Here is a 19487-nt window from a genome sequence, read left to right on the forward strand (position 1 = left end):
GTTTCAGCACACAGAGCCCCAGTCAGGCAAACCCTGTTATGCCACCGAGGTGTCACAGCTCTGTCTGTGAGCCACATACATGTGAGCAGTCCCACTCTGCCTTCTGGATCAGCAGCACTGTGCTACTACTTCAGTTTCCTGCAGAACAGCTACACGCACCCTCATCTCTCAAGATATGCCAGCAAGGACCTGAGGCTGACTTCAAGCTGGAGCCAGAAGAAATTCAGCCAGGCCACCAGCCAGCTAAATTCATATAGCCTGGCCAAGCTACACACATGCTGCTGGCAGCCAGACAGCTACTTGTGGGTTCAGACTTCCAGATATGCTCCCTGGAAGTCACAACAGCAGGGGCTGTGTGGCTTGGTATACTCAGAGCACATTGCCATCACTTCGCAAAGTGAGGTATCTTTTCTGAGCAAGGGAGGCTCTCAATTAACTCTGTGAGCCCTGGGCACAACATGACACATGGCACTCTGAGCATTTCTCTCATTTTGAAGCTCTCTCTCCAAGGCCTCAGCAGTAATTTTGTGAAAATTTTCCTCAAATTGGCAAAAATGTTGGCCATTTCTGGGAACAACACACCCAAACCCCCAGTACAGAATAAGCTCGCTTAGCAGCACTTGTTTGTATGCTCCCAAGATATGAGTCAAATCAGGTCATGCGTTGTATGCCTTCAGAAATTTTCCAATGGTAGCTGCTCATCTGTTACAGCCTTGGTCCTCAGCAGCCACAGACAACAGATGAGACTGCTCTGGTTAGCTCTGCTGATCACCTGCCCATGCTCCCAACCTTGGGAATGTGCCCACAGGAGCAGAGTGTCCTGTGTGACATTGGAAATAAAGGCTGAGAAAAGGCACAGCTGCTGCTGGTGAACACATCAGAGCAGCAAGTACAGGCAGCAGAAAGAGTCACAGCACTGAAGGACAAAGAGAGGAGGAACAGATGGGGTTAAAGTGACCATGGATAAGTGTAAATAGATATTCTGGTTAACATCCATCACAAACAAGGTATTTCATAGAAAGCTCCAACTGGATTAACAGAAGCAAAAAACAACTTCAGCTTCTAAGATGAATCTTTCTATTAATGGGAACGTGTGACATGGCAGAAGTGGGGATTGTATCTGATTAGACAAAGCTCCTTTATCACTAAAACAGCTTTATTCAAGTAAGGGAACTGGTATGCAAACATGTATACTTGCAGGTGCAGATATATCCATATAACAGAAGGGCATCTGTGGGCACACAAATGTGGTTCTACCTGCAGAGGCTTCAGGAGCACAGAAACAGTATCAATTCCTCAGAGTTGTACAGCTCTAGTAAATCAGAATCAGCAAAGGGACTTTCCTTGAAAGTATAGCAGCTAGCATCGGCATGCAGCTCAGGTAAAGGAATGACATCACCCTGTATCTCAAAAGCATTACCTCATCTCCTAATCCAAAGAGTGAGTCACCCAGGCAGTCAGCTGCAAATCTCTTGGCACAGAAAATGTAGGTTACCACGATGCACTTACACATTCCTCTGATCTGTCAATGTAAATAGCTATTTGTTCAGCTTCACTGGTCAGCAATATGGCACATAATTGTTAAGTAGCTTGTCTTTCAGAAGTAACACTTTAAAACAAACAAAAAACAAAAAACAAACAAACAAAAAAACCCCAACACATTAACTATGGAGCCCTAAACAACGCTGCTCTTTTTGCTCATTAAGAGTTTGAAGCTCAAGTTGTCCATTGGCTCGGCGCAGGGTGCTGCAGGCCTATCAGCAACGCGGGCTGCTCAATCTCCAGGCCGACGGGTGAGGTAATGCAGTTTCTAAAAAGCCTTCACAAAAAGCAAAAAGGCATAACGATCCGAAATGGCATACGCTACCAGGGAATTTGCTGTCTAGACTTTTTACTGGAAAGGAGGGCGCTGCATGAGAGCTCCCATGCCAGGTTGAACCGGCGCAGGGAGAAAGCTGCTGATTTATTGTAAGGAAGAAAAAAAAAAGGTCATGTAAACAGAGATCAAAAAGCTTCCACGAGCTGTTTAACAGCAAGCGTAACATTCATTTCCATACCTAGCCATCCTTACCATATAAAATGCAGACATCTGAAAAAAACGTGATGCCAAAACAGTCAATATTGCTATCAGACGTGCTAGACTTCCCAGCAGCTCCAAGGGAATAACTCATCAGAGGTAAAATACCTTCCTTAGAATAAGAAGCAGAATGCATTTGTTTTTCCAACACTTCAGCTTGTGGATTTCAAACCTTACTCTAATCATAAACTACCATTGCTGTAAGAGCTTCAGTACAGTTACTGATTAACTAAGCTATATGACCTTAAATAAAGGTTCCAATTCTTTGTCTCTGTGATTGCATCTACAGTAAGATTACTGTAACAAACAAGATCAAAGCCAACATCAGGTGTGCTCTTAGAGCTACTTCAGTGAGAACTGTGTCTTTTAAACTCCTTTAAAATTCATCCAGGGAACATATTAAGAGAGAATATTAGCATTTTCATTATAAAGGCTGGAAAGAAGCAACTACACAAATCAGGGAAAGAAAAAGAAATCGCTTCACATCCCATGTATAAAAAGAAACTGCAGGCATGTACAGTAAGGTTACCTCTATACTAAGCTTCTATAGTTTTTTAGGTCTCACACAGGGTATGGCCTTACAATGCACCTAGCTTAGGTTTGTCTGGAACTGATTTATTAACCACCTTCTCAATACACATGCTAGGAGGTATCTGCACAGATACACTGGTTTATTTCTTTCTTCCAATAGGAAAGCTCATTTCTGCTCCTCAGCCTGGGTTTCAGGATGGCTGATGCACATTTTCCCTTCAGAGTCCCTGCTGGTTGCTGCAGCACAGGTTACACAAAGACAACAGCATTACTAACAGGCAAACCCTATTCAAACGGAAATACACTGTTGTGAAGGGACCAGCAAGAATGAGGACATACTTTTCTTCACACTTTCTTATAAGAGTTACCTATTTCTGCAAAGCATGTACCTGCTCCTAACAGCATCCTATTTCTGTTAAATAGCATACACACTGAAAACATCTCCAAGACCAGTGCACTGAGAAAGGTTGCACCTGAACTCTGATATATCAGTATTTGCTGCTGCAGTGTGGGGAGGCATCATAAGACCTTCCTGCTCTGAAGAAGGCAGCCTGTGCCCAAGCAGCACATAAGAGCAGTTAAGGAAGTAGGTTTCATCTCAGTCAGACTGTGATACAGTGAAAAGGCACACCAGCTTTGCATAGGATTAGTGAGCATACGTGATTTTAAAACCTCAGGATGACTTTTATAACTGTGGTTCACCCAGAAACAGGAGTTCACAGGATTAATGAAATGTCCAAATCTGCTCCTCTGCTCCTGCCCATAGTAAGATCCGTATGAAAGTAGTTTTAATACATTTTTTTTCTTCTTTCTCCACCATGTCTTATACTCCACTACCTGATAGTGTCTGTTTCATCTTCCATTGGTTAGAAAAGATTGGACCAAGACATGGACTTAACTTTCAAGGTCCTGTGTTTCACATATGATTAGTGCAGAGTACAGCCACAGAGCAGAAGCAATGCTATAAGCCTGTGCCTAGATGAATAGTAGCAAAACTGTTTGGAAACTCCTTTTTTTTTTCCCCCTCCTCTTTCCTCAAAGCAGCATCTACAACATACTTCCAACAACTTCACCCTCAGCAAGTTTGCTGATGATACGAAGTTGGGAGGATTGGCTGACACGCCTGAAGGCTGTGCTGCCATTCAGCGAGACCTGGATAGGCTGGAGAGCTGGGCAGAAAAAAAACCGGATGAGGTTTAACAAAAGCAAGTGTAGAGTCTTGCATCTGGGGAGGAATAATTCCATGCACCAGTACAGGTTGGGGGATGAGCTGCTGGAGGGGAGCTCTGCGGAAAGGGACCTGGGTGTCCTGGTGGATGACAGGTTGGCCATGAGCCAGCAGTGTGCCCTTGTGGCCAAAAAGGCCAATGGCATCCTGGGGTGCATTAAAAAGAGCGTGTCCAGCAGGTCAAAGGAGGTGATCCTCCCCCTCTACTCTGCCCTGGTAAGGCCTCATCTGGAGTACTGCGTCCAGTTCTGGGCTCCCCAGTACAAAAAAGACAGGGATCTCTTGGAAAGAGTCCAGCGGAGGGCCACAAAGATGGTGAAGGGCCTGGAGCATCTCTCCTATGAGGAAAGGCTGAGTGAACTGGGTCTGTTCAGCCTTGAGAAAAGGAGACTGAGAGGGGACCTGATCCAGGTCTATAAATATCTCAGGTGTGGGGGGCAGAATGGCGAGGCCGGACTGTTTTCAGTGGTGAGTGGAGACAGGACAAGGGGAAACTGTAGCGTAGGAAGATCCACACAAATGTGCGCAAGAACTTCTTTACAGTGAGGTGACGGAGCACTGGAACAGGCTGCCCAGGGAGGTGGTGGAGTCTCCTTCTCTGGAGATGTTCAAGACCTGCCTGGATGCCGACCTGTGCGACCTGCTGTAGGGAACCTGCTTTGGCAGGGGGTTGGACTCGATGATCTCTGGAGGTCCCTTCCAACCCCTACAATTCTGTGATTCTGTGAACTTTATTAAATGGCTGTGTTTGGTATCTCCAGCATAATTCTACACTTCAGATCTTAAAACCTGATTGAGTGTCAGGACCCTTGCAGCTTACAAAACTGCTTTCTACACTGGAGCAGCGCTAACAGTAATATATGACAGCAGCAGAGCAGCTTGAGAATTAAAACATTCCTTGCCAGCACCGGGGTACAGTATTGCATTTGGCTCAAGTTAGCCATTAAAAGAATTAGTGCTGCTCTGTCCTCTGCCCTCCCTGAGCAGCCATGCTGTGAAACAGGAACTGCAGTATGTTAACTAGACTGCCTTGGCTTCAAAAGAGATCAGTTCTCCAACACTGTTGTGCAATCAGATCCCTCTTCTGAAGAGCAGCAAACTAAAATACCACTGTTACTTTAATCACAGTCAAACAAGGCTTGGGATTTTGACTGCAGAGATGCCAGCCTGCTTTGCTGCCATGGTAACAGACTTTTTAAAAAAAACTGTTCTCCTTAATAATAATAAAAAAAAAAAAAACACACAGTACTTTAAGAAAGATTTTATTTTGACATTATTCCATCCCCCTCTCTTTAACACTAAGTTTTGTTTAAAAAAACAAAAAAAAAGACTTCAATAGTATTCTAGAAGTTCAGAGTGGTCCTTTCTAAAGCACTCTGGAGCTGCTGCTACTGAGTCTACCCCCTGAGGTCACTGAAACCAACAGCATGTAGAGGAAAAGGTCAGTGAGGAAAATGAAGATTATGCCAAACCTTTCACCTAGAGAAGCAGGCACTGTATGGAAGGTCATTAGTCATTACGTCAAAATTGGTATTGTTCCAATACTGGGATGTCTGAAGATGTTTTAACTCCTCTTCAGCATGCAGGACTATCATAGAATGGCCTGGGTTGAAAAGGACCACAAAGATCACCCAGTTCCAACCCCCTGCTATGTGCAGGGTCACCAACCAGCAGACCAGGCTGCCCAGAGCCACATCCAGCCTGGCCTTGGATGCCTGCAGGGATGGGGCATCTGCAGCCTCCTTGGGCAACCTGTTCCAGTGTGTCACCACCCTCTGTGTGAAAAAATTCCTCCTATCTAACATCCTAATATCTAACCTAAACCTTCCCTGTCTCAGTTTAAAACCATTCCCCCTTGCCCTATCACTGTATGGGCTCTTATAGCATCAGTAAGAAGCTAAGCAAGATGCTTCACTTAAGAGATGAGCAGTAACACAACCCACATCACTTCAGCAGTCCAGGATTTAAGCTGATCTCTGCCAGGCTGGCTGTGCTTCTTCCCTGGTCCTGCCTGGACAGGGTGGTCTCTTAGATAAGGACACAAAGTCCCAGGGTTAGGGGAAGACGGAGTCACAGAGCAATTCCTATGAGAAAAGAGATCCCAATAAAGGAGAACAACAAAAATTGCAAATGCATACTCTTTCTTCAAGAACACAAAGGTTGTAGTGAAGTTCGAGGACAGAAAGCATGAAACATGCAGGGATCTTGAAAGATTAACAAAGTTACCTGTGCATGGAGGGTAAAGTCCAGATGAAATTTTGGAAATGGGATAGCAGCAGCTGTGCTGTTAAAGGAATGATTTGCTGAACTGTCTGAAATGTTTAACGCTTGAAACAAGCACTTCCTTTTACAGATAAAGTTACAGGCCAGAAGTTCAAAAGCAGTGCAGGGCAGAATCAATCTCTTTGTTGCATTTTGGACAGCTAGGTTCCAAGTACCCAAGTCATTCTTGCTGTTCTGAAATGAGTGTTTGCCTAGGCATCACTAGAGCCAACCCATTTCAAAACAGAGAACACTGGAGCTGCTTAACAACCAATACAAAACATGCAGTGTACCATATGTAATTAAATTAAAGGCTACTACAAAGATAACTAAACAGAAACAGCAAGATGATGATAAAGGACCTTTTCAAGATTTGCTGCAATACATTTTGACCACGCCTGTCAGCATAACAAATGAAAGTTGGCCATAACCATTAACCCTGCCTGAGTGACTGTCAGGGAAAACTTTGCTGGCAGTGCTCAAGGAAGAGCATTGTGAGAATTAGGGCTGAGTGCTCTGATATCACACCAGCCATAACATCTCGTTATTTCAGCTCCCCACATGCCCTGGAACAGTTGCACCCCCTCCCCCTCAGACATCGTTACAGCACAAGTTAGAGACACATGTCAGCACTTTATCAGAGCTTCATCAGTGCTAACTACTTCAAGTGTCAGCAAAAAAGCCACCAAGCTGCTGTTATAGGAAGCCCCCTTTTTTTTTTTTTTAATTGCATAAGTCATTAAACTTAGATTATTGTATTTGAGGATGTATTTATCAAAACAGCACAAGGCCAGTCTTCTAAGCAACAGATCTACTTGTCAGCCAACCAAAACACATGCTGCTGCAGCACATTAATCCCTAATTTTGCTCAAGTGTCAATTAGCAATTCCCCTTCACAAGTTCCTACAACAGCACAACTTCTAGCCGTGCAGATACCTAAAAACAATTTGTCTTTTGCTAATGAAATTTTGTCCACTAAATATTAGAAAAATGACTGCCAGGAGAATGATCATTTTAATTTCACCCAGAAACCAGCAAAGACCTACACTCAGCAACAGGCAGCAAGGCTGCAAAGCATTCACTGCTTTACTGCCAAATGCACCCTGCATGTTGCCAGCAAAATAAAAAGAACTGTCTGGGTCATCAGTAATCATAATACATCTGTGTAGTTAAAGAGCAGTCACATCTATTCTCTTCTTGTAAAACACAGGCTCCACTCCCCTTGATAGCCCTAATAAGCCTTTTCTGTCTCAATTGCAATTAGAATTTATCTTCCTTTGAAGTACAATTCTGGACACTCACTTCTCATTCATTATGAGCTTTTCCAGGACCATTTAAGACTCTAATATCTCTCTGTGCCCTCAAGCAGTGTAGGATCACATTTCCTTCCCCTGCAGAGGAATAGAGATGGCAGCTGATAACCTGACACAGGACCTCTTACCACACAATATTCAGTTATAAACCAACCACCTCTAACCCTCAACAACACAGTCGTTATCAATCCCCACATCTTGTGTTTCATTCAGGATAGTTTAATTCCATTTCTATTACAGGCAAGACGTATAATGGAGAACTGGCTTATGCCTTCCTCCAGAGGAATGACATCTCCAGCAACAGAAGCATTTGGTGGTCCTGCATCTACCCCAGCAGTATACAAAAAACAAGGAAGAACTACAAGACATGAGGAGCTCTACTAATATGCATTTCCAGACAATTACAAGTATATCACTTTACCTGTCAGGAAATAGGATTCCTCCAAGTTACGTGCCTCAATAACAAGTCAATCATTTTATGCACTCTGCCACTCAGTTCGAGTAGACAATCTGGGGGCTTTGCACCTGGTTACAGCATAGAACAGCTGGAAAACAATTTTGCAGCACCACTAGAAATTTTAAACATTTTTATTCTTCCCCTTCCAGAGTAAAGTTCTGCTTTTGAGAGTTTTGCACACACTCTGAAGCATAAGACCAACTTCTTCTCTGCAGATGGCAGACAGACCTTGCTGCACAGCATTTGCTCCTGCAAGCAGCCTGAATTGTGCACAAAGCCAAGTGCCAAGCAGAACAGATTGCCTCTGTTGCTGATGTGTCCTGTGCCAGATGTTTTAAGATGCATGAATACATTAAAAGTTAAGATTAACCCTAGTGAGCCAGGCAGAACAACTTGCTTGTAAGGCAAAAAGCGAGAGCCAAGACAGCCATTTTCTCAGTGCTCTTGTAGACTGGATTGTATCTCCTTTTATTTTACCCAGTGACTGCTAGGAGCAACAGGGAAGATTTGTACAGATTTGATAGAAATTCGGAATATGCAACACTGTAGTCAAAAGCTGCTATAATAACCCTTTAAGTGAAAGCACTCAAACAAGCTTGACTGTGTGACTGACAGTGAAGTATTCCCCACCCATACCCAAAAAACACATCTCAGCTTCCCATTGGATGATATTTACAGAAAGTGACTTAATTAAAAACTAACTAAACTAGAAAGCGACGGGCCAAACAAAAAACCTCATTTTAAATCAGGTTAATAAAATGCTGCTGCAGGGATGCTGTAAGCGATGGGTGTGATTTTCCTGCAGCTGATGTCACAAGATTTCTCTTTCAAAGAGACAGTCAAATTATTCACCCACTCCCAGCCTCTGCGAGGGCACACAGAAGAGAATCCACAAATTAAAAGCCAGGACCCCAGAGGGCACGCTGACCTCTCATCTTGCCCTGACCTGCTGCACTGACGGTTTGGCAATTTCTTCTGTAAGAGGCCAAAGGAGGAGTGAGGCTGAATCTTCGCCCGTGTTCCCAAAACAACCCAGGATAACTCACATCCCTCTCTGTCCAGGACTGGGTGCAGCAGATGCTTTATCCAATGTGCAGCAAAGTCCAGGCAGTTAGCACCTGAAAGTGACTGGCTTTACAGCAGAAATTCTCATTCCTTTTCTTTTAGGGAACCAAAGCACTGAGAATTCTACATGTTTATAACACAGTTAAAGCAAAAAACAAACAAACCCCAAAACATTTATATTGCATATTAAATGTTGTTACTAGCAGAGATTTGGAGACCTTGAAACTGTTTCACAACTGCCTGCTCTAAGCAGCAGCCTTGTACTCCAAAGGAGAAAAAAGGAACAAACTGCTGAAGATATCTATAGACCCACTTTGCATACAATACAAATAGATTCGTGCTGACTTCAGAGTAAAACATTTTTGCATCTTTGCATTTCTCTGAAGGAAATCCCAGGCTATACTGCAAAAACAAACAAACAAAAAAACTCTGGCACTTATGACCAAAAAAAGATCTCACTGTTCCTTGAATTGGTAGCAAATCTTGTTTGGTGTGGCTACACTATGAACTTTTAGAGTGATAAGGGTGTAGGTGACTTGCTATAATATACAAACCTCCATTTTTCCAGTGTATGGTGGCATGTTTATTATGGCTCCTACAATGTCACATCCATGGACTCAAATGCTTTTTGTTCCATAGTCTCAAATCTCTCCAATTAAAAAAAAAAAAATGCAGTTCTTACTTGGGGATGAGTCCATAGCAACAGAATTATGACCAGGGCAGTTACTTTTATTGAGTACATTCCCATACACCCTCTACCTGGACCACTGAAAATACAATTGGTGCCACTCTGCCGGGCTGAACTCCCTGCAGTATTCCTGACAGCAAAGAAAAAAAAGAGTCATGAATCTTTAAGCTGTTACTGTCACATCACCACAATGGAGCATGCTACTTGCTTTTTCTCTTTCTTACACCAGGAGAAAAGCCACCAGCTTTTTCACAGCAGTATCTTTACAGACGATCTACCTTTTAGCCTGCCTCCTGTCACCCGTTCTCCAGCCTCCCTTTGTCATGCTCACCTCTACTGGCTGGTCATTTGAATGCGCTGCCAAGCTTACATTAATTCCCCTTGTGTAACAGAGAATACATGAAAGAGACAGAATGCCATTAAGCAATTCAGTATGAAGCTATGCAAATAAGAGAACACATCGCCCTTGTTAGTACATGACAACAGTCTCGTAACAGTGTGTTATAAACCACTTCCATTGCTTGAGAGGCAGCTCTAATTTTAACAGGTCGACTCTCCAAAATGTGTTCTAACTACAGATGGTGCATTCAATAAAAAGTTTAAATTTAAAGAGTAAATGTTTTTCATTCAAATTAAGTTCACTTGTGGGGAAGGTAAGCTTCAGTGACCTCACCCTGAACTTCAGCAGGCAATCTTCACGTGCAGGTAACCATAAATACTGACCGTGCAACACGCAGCTTGGAGAGAATGGCTTTTCATTTGAACTGAAGTTTTGAGGCACAAGGCTGAAACGCAATCTCATACATTTTCAGCATTGGCACACTGACCATGGTTGTGTACACTGGAGCTTTGAGACAAAGAATTTTACTATTTTAGTTACCCAGACAAACAATCAGTAGTTCAGCAGACTTTCCTTTCTAATTGATCTGTTCACACGACAAATGATGAACAACTCTTTTTGTCGGCATCTTAAGAAGTAGTTTCAAGATCTGAAGTGTTTGACAGAGCTGTTGGAACATTTGAAATCTTACTCTCTTGCTTTCCTAATTAACACACAAGCTCCAAATAGACAAGTTAACACTTTGCAAGCAAAGGCAGTAACTGCAGTTTTAATAAACAATTAAAGTTTGAATTCTTCATGTCTCTTAAAGCACATTTAGAAATGGATTTGATACTTTGGCACCAGGACTTAGAATTGATTGCGCTCTCACCCAAAATCGATGCAAGTTTTACAAGAGTAAAAAAGAACCCAGACACAGCAGCACGCACTCCTGGTTCTGAAGGAACACAGTAACGCTCCAAATGTAATGCAGAAGGAATTTGCCACCTGCCATTCCTAGCAAGGTATAGATAAACAACGTACATAATTACGCTGGTTTATGTGGAAGATAATACTCTGGTTGTAAGCAGAGAGAACTTTATACCTCAAAAATGCTGGAAGAAAAAGTAGTTACTTGGGGTAAAATGCCACGTGCCCACACAGAACAGAAACACCGAAGTGGAGAGAAGACAAACAGTGAGACCCTGGGGAATTTAATATGCTGACTTAAAATACAGATGGCCCAACAACACTAATGAAGCCAACTTCAAATAGTCCCTAAATTCACTATGAAATCTTTCACCTGAATACTGGTGTTTAAATACTGAGACATCTTAATGTAGTTAACGTGGAATGCTCATTACTTAAGTTTTTGATAAGCTTTATGTCTCAACAAAGGCTGTTCTAAAAGGTCTACATTCATAATTCTTAACAGCTCCTAAAAGGTCAGAATGAACCGTTACTTACTTTTACTTTTATCAGTTACCTCTCCATGTTAACTGCCAAAAGCCATCGGTGCTTTGGCCACAGATGCAGAAATGAAACAGTTTGAAAGCCTCTCAGAACATTTCCCATATACATAACATTCAAACTGTAATTTAGGGATTCCCATAACTTACTAACTTGCAGTCAGACAATTGAACTAAACAGTGCATGAACAAAGTACAATTCCTGCTGTTCAGGCATCCACCTTCAGTTTCTAAAGTCACACCACACTGTAAGATCAAAACTCCAACCAGTTTAGACACAAAAACAGATTGTAAAAAGACTCATCCAGTACTACATGCCAGAATTCTTGGTATCTGAATATCTTGAACCTGGGCTCATGTCTTAGTTTGTAATGAAAAATTATTTTCTTTGTATAGATTACAAATGTCTATTTTATACGTGGTGGTTCTATTTCTGCTCCTAATCTGAAACTGTTCACAGCAACTGGTATCAGGCCAATATTTCAAGTTCCTAGTACAAAAGATATCTGTGAAGATGACAGTTCCTACTGGACACCTTCCTTACCAAGCTCATTATAGCCTTCATATTCTTTTCAGTTCTGCTGTAGAAAAGTTTGAAAAAGTTCTTCTTTCCCACAGTGTTTCTTTTACAAAAGAATATAAATACAAAAATATATCTGAACAAGCATCAGAAGATTGCATCTGGAAATACAAGTCTCTCAGAAACAAGGGAACGCGGGTCAACATTCACTTCAGTTTTGCAGTCAGTCTGAGCTGCTTATTATCAGCTCTCACCCTTCAACTACCAGCTCTCACCCACAGCATCAAATCAAACCTTTCAACAGAGGTCATGTAGATGTAAAGGGGAGCCACAAGCAATCACACTCATGCAGACTGAATAACCATCATTCAATTTTCATTCTTTGCTGTTCATCATGTAAAAGTATGGTATAGGACTGGTTATCAACTTCAACCATCTGTGACAGTGAAGGACCAAGCATTTTGTCAGCACCACAAACCACTTCATAGTTTGGAGCTTCTACTCCTCCTAATTCTAGGAGAGCTCAGTATCAAATCATGGATTATTTCGTTAATGTAGGAAGAAAAAAGCAAGAAAACTTCTCCTAATTTCTAGCTTAAATGAATTTAAAACCAGTGGAAATACAACCACTGATGGAGGAAATGGCACCAAACAAGATATTTAACTCCCTAAATTTCCTTGTTACAGCTTATCTGCAAGAAATGATGCAACCCTCCCCCACTAAGTCCTTCAGCGTGACCTTCAGTGCTCCATTTCATCACTAATACATTCTATTTCATTGCTAATACATTCTATTTCATAGGCAGCCTGCTTATCTAGTATAAGAAACAATCTTTTGTTCATTTGTTAAGTCACAAGGACTTTTGCTTTTGTTGAGAGGAAAGAAAAAAAGTGACAGGACTTGCCAAAACATACTCCAGTAACACAAAGCAGATGATCTTTCTGTTCCATTCAAATTTCAAGTAACTTGTTTCCAGTCAGCAACAGCACACAATTCCCAAACCCAGTTACATCATCTCGCTTGATAGTTACCAACCCTGCCAATAGTAGGACCCACTCAAGTTTGAAACAGCAACATGATGTAAGCCTCACAAAAATAAGTTTGAGACCAGCTGTCAAACTTTGTCCATACTAGTTTTGCTGCATTATTTAATAGATATTAGATATAGAAGAAATGGCATTCAATTCATCACTGACAATTCTGTTTCAGAAGACAGTCAGGAGAAAGATCAAGCCTTACCTCTGGTTTACTGAGGCTGGATGACACCAGAGAACCTGATCCCACATCCAGGTCCCATTGTTTTCTTCCACTATTCTCAGGATCCAGCGCAGCAATTCGCCCATCCAAAGTGCTGATAATTACTAAAGATCTGCAAGTGGAAACATCCAAAGTCAAAACCTCAGCAACAGGTAGCTGAAATCAGATGTTTTCTGAAGTTGGAACCCCACTGCATTAAGTATAAATCTATGCTGACATGTGCCACAAAACAGCATTTTGTTCTACCCCAACCAACAAGAAGAGAAAACATAATCCTGTTGCTGAGTATCAAACTAATTTATACGCTATAAGACACTCTCAGAGTTCATTTCCAAGGGAGATAGCTGATTTCTTGGTCCTACATGCATGTGATACCACAACAATACAGGATGACATCTTTTAAAGTAGTTATGAACTGTATAGATCCAATTGATTTCACAGAAAACTTTAACATGTCAAAGAATCTTAGAATGGCCTGGGTTGAAAAGGACCACAAAGATCACCCAGTTCCAACCCCCTGCTGTGTGCAGGGTCACCAACCAGCAGACCAGGCTGCCCAGAGCCACATCCAGCCTGGCCTTGGATGCCACCAGGGATGGGGCATCCACAGCCTCCTTGGGCAACCTGTTCCAGTGCCTCACCACCCTCTGTGTGAAAAACTTCCTCCTAATATCTGACCTAAGCCTCCCCTGTCTCAGTTTAAAACCATTCCCCCTTGTCCTATCTCTATCCATCCTCATAAACAGCCATTCCCCCTCCTGTTCATAAGCTCCCTTAAAGTACTGGAAGGACACAATGAGGTCTCCACAGAGCTCTTTTCCAAGCTAAACAAGCCCAGTTCCCTCAACCTTTCTTCATCCTTTCAAATCAAACAAAATCAGTAATAATAAACCAAGTAAATCAGTATGTCCAATAAAAAGTTAAGCCACAACTAAGTTTTCAGTACTTCTGGATGAAACAAGGAAATCCTGGGGGAGATTTATGCATCCTGAAACAAAGAAGTCTCACCCAAGACAAACACGATGCTAGAAATCTTCAGCCACTACAGACAACAAAGCAAGCAAATTGACTTACGCCACTTAAGCTTTAAGTAGCCTATCTGGAAATGCATGGCAACAGCAAGCGAGCTGCTGGTTTCTACAGTGCCTGAAGCTTATCGATTCTCCTAGGTTGTAGTGCAATTAGAACAAGCCATCCTGATCGGGCCAGAATTCAAGCATCAACTAAAACCAAACCAAATACATACACACACCAATAGAATTTACAGGTAGAGAACGCCCAGAGATAGAACACTGCTGAAGCAATTCTGAACTGCCTTTTTATTTCCTTGAAACTTCTTGTGCTCTGACCAGAAAAAGCCAGGGATGTTAGGCAGTTTTGGCTGGCTGCAAGCTGACCGACTTTCAAAGGCAGTGGGAGTGGGGTCTGATCTCTTTACAGACAGCGTGTACTGAGGGCAGAGGGATTTAGTGACCCAGAAGGACTCTTCATAGACATTGGTCTCAATGAGAATGAGCAACTGTGCAAGTAAGCCTGACAGACAGATTGGAACGTGGGTGGGAGGGGGCAGGAGGGGGTGGAAATGGTCGTACAGGTGAGTATAGGAGCAACTAAGTACATCTTCAACCTGTAGCAAAAATAATTGCAGCCCTTATTTCCAAAGGCAGCCAAGCAACACATTCTTCCATAATCTTCTTAAAGAAAAGTGTCAGATGTGCAAATATTTGAACAGTGGAACACGTGTGTTTGTATAAACCAAGTACACGTAATTATTACAACCATGCAGAAATCAAGATTGGGTTAATAATAAACCGGACTGCAGGAGACTGTTCTCAAGCACTGTAAACATGTGCCTTAAAGGCCTTGGACACACTGAATAGAATCTGAACGTTTTACTGGAAAACAATTCGTCTGAAGCTCTCTGGCACTGCATAAAAATATTATTCCAAGTGGTTCTATTTCAATTTTACGTTGGTCAGCTGAGAAGTTGGTTATGGAAGAAAAGCTGGAGTGGAGATAACCTCAGCAGGTAGAAAAGGCAGATTCTAACATCACAGGGTAATCTGCCCCCTTCCCAGCTAATTTTTCTTTGTCTAATTCTTCCCACTTCCATTAACCCTAAGTAAGGAGTATTTTATGCCTGTGTCTTTTCATATGATCTTTTCTCACCAGATGTAAATATCAGCGTTCCACCAAGAGCCCTCATTATTGAAGCCTTGCCACCCAACGTGGCAGTCCTTGAATACGTACCCACACCATAAATCTCAGATAAATCATAATGAAACTGCACCTAAGTTTTAAGTTCAGCCCATTAAAAATGAAAGTATTTAAAAAAAAACAAACAAAAAACAAGCCTTCAGAGGGAACTTCTGCCCCAACAGCACATTCTCTTTGATTAAGCTACTTCAATCAACGGCTATGGCATATCCCACATACCCTAAAAGCCCCCAACACTTTCTGGATGCTGCAGCACTCTTTATTTGCTCCATCAGTTAACAGTTGGCAAGTGGACTTTATTTCCCAAACTCCACCTGCCGAACAAACACTGTGATGAGACAGGACCAGGACCAACCCATCTCTATCTCTGGTCCCATCTTCACCTCGATTTCCAACAGCATTCCCACACGTCACAAAAAACACACTAACAATTCCTAGCTCTTGTAATAAAATCCTTAGTTATTGCATTTTTCTATATGTTAAAATCTAAGTGCTATCCTCTCCATCTCTGATCAACTCCAGTGAGTTAATATCCTGTCCCTTAGTTTAGTGCTCCTAGTTCATCTACATGTGCCCTGTCTACACTGATGCTTGTGTTATATACTTTCTCACTGTCAGATTTTCCAGATTTATCTCTGTGAGATTCCATTGCTTGTTGCTTTGAGTACTAAAAGCTAGTAGTGGTGACAAGAAAAAAAGATTTTTCCCCAACTTCCAGCTGTTCTGATCAAGCAGTAGATTAACAGTCTGACAACATCAATTAGGTGGCTACTTCAAGAGACTGCTTCACTCAGCTTAGAAACAGGCAAGCACTTCCTTTCTGTCACCTCACTGTGCTGAAGCTTACTGTAGCATACAATGCCAAATACTCACAGATAGCACATGGTTAAGAAAACGAAGTTTTATCCTAGGTTAAAATGACTGAGTTTTATTCATCTTTCTGCAAGCCGCTGCTGATTGCAGTTAGAGCATTCAGTCATTGGCATGAAGTTGAAACAGGATTAGAGAGTCATTAAGGTTGGAACAGACCTCCAAGATCATCTAATGCAACCCCAGCCCATCCCCCTGCCCACAACCATGTTTCTCAATAGCACATCTCCACAGTTCTTGAACATCTCCAGCAATGATGACCCCATCACCTCCCTGGGCAGCCTGTGCCAATGCATTACCACTCTGAGAAGAATTTTTTCCTAATATCCAATCTGAAACAGGAGTATTCTTGATTCTAGCACACATCAACCAGCCTCCTGATTAACAAACATCAGTAAAAATACACTTCCTGCACTTTCACCTTGTTTCTAGCTACAGCTCCACAGCACCTTACAAACCAGGTAATGGAGGAGGAGAAAATCCCTGCTAGGTCCTTACAGGTGGCCAGCAGAAAGACTAAGACAAAAGCTTATAACTGTGCATACACATATATCCAACTGCAGCAGCCAATAGTCTGCACTAACACTATATTGTCAGATTTCACTTTCCAACATGAAAAAGCATCCAAAAATGCTTCCCCCTCAAACACACCACATCCAGAATTAGTCTCTACAATTAACTGAAAATCTATTTCCTTACCATTTCCTCTCATCTTTCACTAATTTATTATTAAAGCACAGTTACAATGTTCCCCCTCAAAACTATGCAAGAGACTCTTAAAGACTTTGTCATACATTTATAAAAGGCCTCTCCTGAGGCTCGTAACCACAGCTACACCCCATGAAGAACACAGCAGTTTTTGAGCTCTGGTGGCCTGAACTCAGCTCTGCTCTACTTCACAGAAGCGAAGTATATTTACCTACAAACAGAAGGAAGGGGCCAAGACATAAAGGAAGATGTCAACAGAACAGCGGAACACCGATTCAGCCTGTCCACTCACTTTCGCTGTACTAAAGAATTACATCTAGTCAAACAAGTTCTTTTTGTTAGCAAAAGAAAGCAGAACATATCAGTGCTTAGGTGTAATATTTACTGCTATTCTTGCTTCAGTTGGAAAAAACACAATCCTAATTTTGGACTCCAAAGCCATTTGGGGCAGCTATTTGTCAAACTATGAACATCTGCTCCAACTTCAAATCTACCTATCTGTAAGCAAAGAGCAAGGTAAGCCACCAACCATCACAGAATGGCCTGGGTTGAAAAGGACCACAATGATCATCCAGTTCCAACCCCCTGCTATGTGCAGGGTCACCAACCAGCAGACCAGGCTGCCCAGAGCCACATCCAGCCTGGCCTTGGATGCCTCCAGGGATGGGGCATCCACAGCCTCCTCGGGCAACCTGTCCCAGTGCATCACCACCCTCTGTGTGAAAAACTTCCTCCTGATATCTGACCTAAACCTCCCCTGTCTCAGTTTAAAACCATTCCCCCTTGTCCATCATGTTTACTTTCTTCGAGGAAAGAGAAATTCCTCAAAACCACAGTTACATTTATTTGCCTACAGGGAAAACAGTTCAGAGTGAGGTTTTTTTTTCAGCCTATGCTGAGACCTCATTGCATTACACTGATATTTTGTAGCTGAAGAACAATCAGCTGAGGGGAGCAGACATCTCACAAACATAGATGAAAGAAAGAAATGCAGGCAAATACTACAGCCCCATCATTCAACAGCAGCAAATCTTCCCAATGCACTGATCAGTGAGAGAATCCCTACATTTAACCTTAGACTGAAATGATAAGATTGAGCATCTTTGGTGAGCCTCCATTTAACTCTATAGATATAAAACAGAAAAAATATTTTCCAGTACTTTTTCGTGCTGAATAAATTAAGGTCACATTAAAAATCGAGTACAGCAGAGCTGTAATAAAACAGCCAGGAGTTGGATGGCTCGACATAGAAACAGATGCTCCTGTTGGTAAGAGGAAAATCGATTTGCTTTACACATAACAGGATGCAAAGTTAGCAGCCAGTTCTGTGCTCAACCAACAGAAAGCTCTTCATTTTTAGAACGGGCTCTCAAATAAAGGAAGCATTAAGTCATACTTTGACTCTGCGGTTTATCACCTCATCTGCTCTCAGCCAATTCCCAAACAGGCAGCGAACAGCCCAGTAACGCTGCCACATTTGACTCATTCATTAAAAGCATCCCGCCGCAGCTTAAGGTCGCCAGCGGTTACGAAGGGTCGCATTTCCCCGTGCTGCGCTTCCAAAGTCGGCCATCGGGCAACCCGTCCCACCCGCCTTTCCTTCCTCCCACCCCACAACGAAAGAAGGGTTGGGCACAACGCACGCTGCACATCCCCAGGGCAGGACGGGGCCGCGCCGCCCTCACCCCGAGCCCAACCCCGGCCCCCGGTCGCACGGCTCCAGGCCCACCTGCCACCGCTCCGGGACTCCCCGCTGCTCTCCGCCTCCTGCTCGCCGAGCGGCGCGGCGGCCACGTCGTCCTCCACCGTCACATCGGCGGACCCGGCCGGCAGAGCAGCGGCTGCCGCCCCCAGCCCGAAAGCGGCCTCCTCCACCACCGCCGCATCGCCACGCGGAGCTTCCTCAGCGCCCGCCGCCGTTCCCAACAAGAAGAGAACCGTGAGGGCGGCCAGAGCGCTGCGGCACCGCGGGCCCCGCATGGAGGGGCCCCGCCTCGAGGCAGCCGTTAGGGCATGAACGCTGCCGACGCCGCAAACGCCGCTGCGGAATGGGCGCCCGGCGCCCCGCCCGCCCGCCACGTACCGGCACTGCCGCCGCCGCCGCCCGGCCCCTCACGGCGAGGAGCGAGCCCGTTGGTCAGCCGGCACGTCACTCCGCTCGCGGCTTCTCTCTCATTGGTGCAGTCGAGGGAGAGGGTGGGAGGAAGAGGTGTTTGTCAACAGAGCCGCCGGGCCAATCGGATTCACGCCGCTCTCTCCCCTCCCTGCCAACGCGCGGCCAATCGAAAGCGCATGATTCACCGAGCTGCTCGCGGATTGGTGGAGGCGGCGCGCCACATGTGTTGCTGACTGGAGAGCAGGGCTGCGTGGCCCCGCCTCTTCCCGGCCGGCCTCCGCCGGGTTGGAGACGTGGCTCTTTTACCGTGTCGGCTGGGCGGGGACAGCGGCGCGCGCAGCTCGGCGCGTGGGGCGGGGAGGGGCGACTGGTCGGGCGGGAAGGGGGGG

General features: G+C 43.8%; 1 protein-coding gene across 1 annotated transcript in view; it reads right to left on the bottom strand.

Moving 5' to 3' along the window:
* Positions 1 to 18972, bottom strand: part of EIF2AK3 (eukaryotic translation initiation factor 2 alpha kinase 3) — a 41335-nt gene extending 22363 nt beyond the window's left edge. Inside the window, exons 1-2 of the mRNA XM_042871485.1 lie at positions 18712 to 18972; positions 13170 to 13299 (exon numbers count right to left, since the gene is read on the bottom strand). Of these exons, the coding sequence (XP_042727419.1) occupies positions 13170 to 13299; positions 18712 to 18962 (381 nt within the window). The 5' untranslated portion in view covers positions 18963 to 18972. The remainder of the gene's footprint in view (positions 1 to 13169; positions 13300 to 18711) is intronic.
* Between the last annotated feature and the right edge of the window lie 515 nt (positions 18973 to 19487).

Source organism: Lagopus leucura, unplaced genomic scaffold (genome assembly GCF_019238085.1).
Source record: "Lagopus leucura isolate 7727_CA_CO unplaced genomic scaffold, USGS_WTPT01 Super-Scaffold_100004, whole genome shotgun sequence".
Lineage (NCBI taxonomy): Eukaryota > Metazoa > Chordata > Aves > Galliformes > Phasianidae > Lagopus > Lagopus leucura.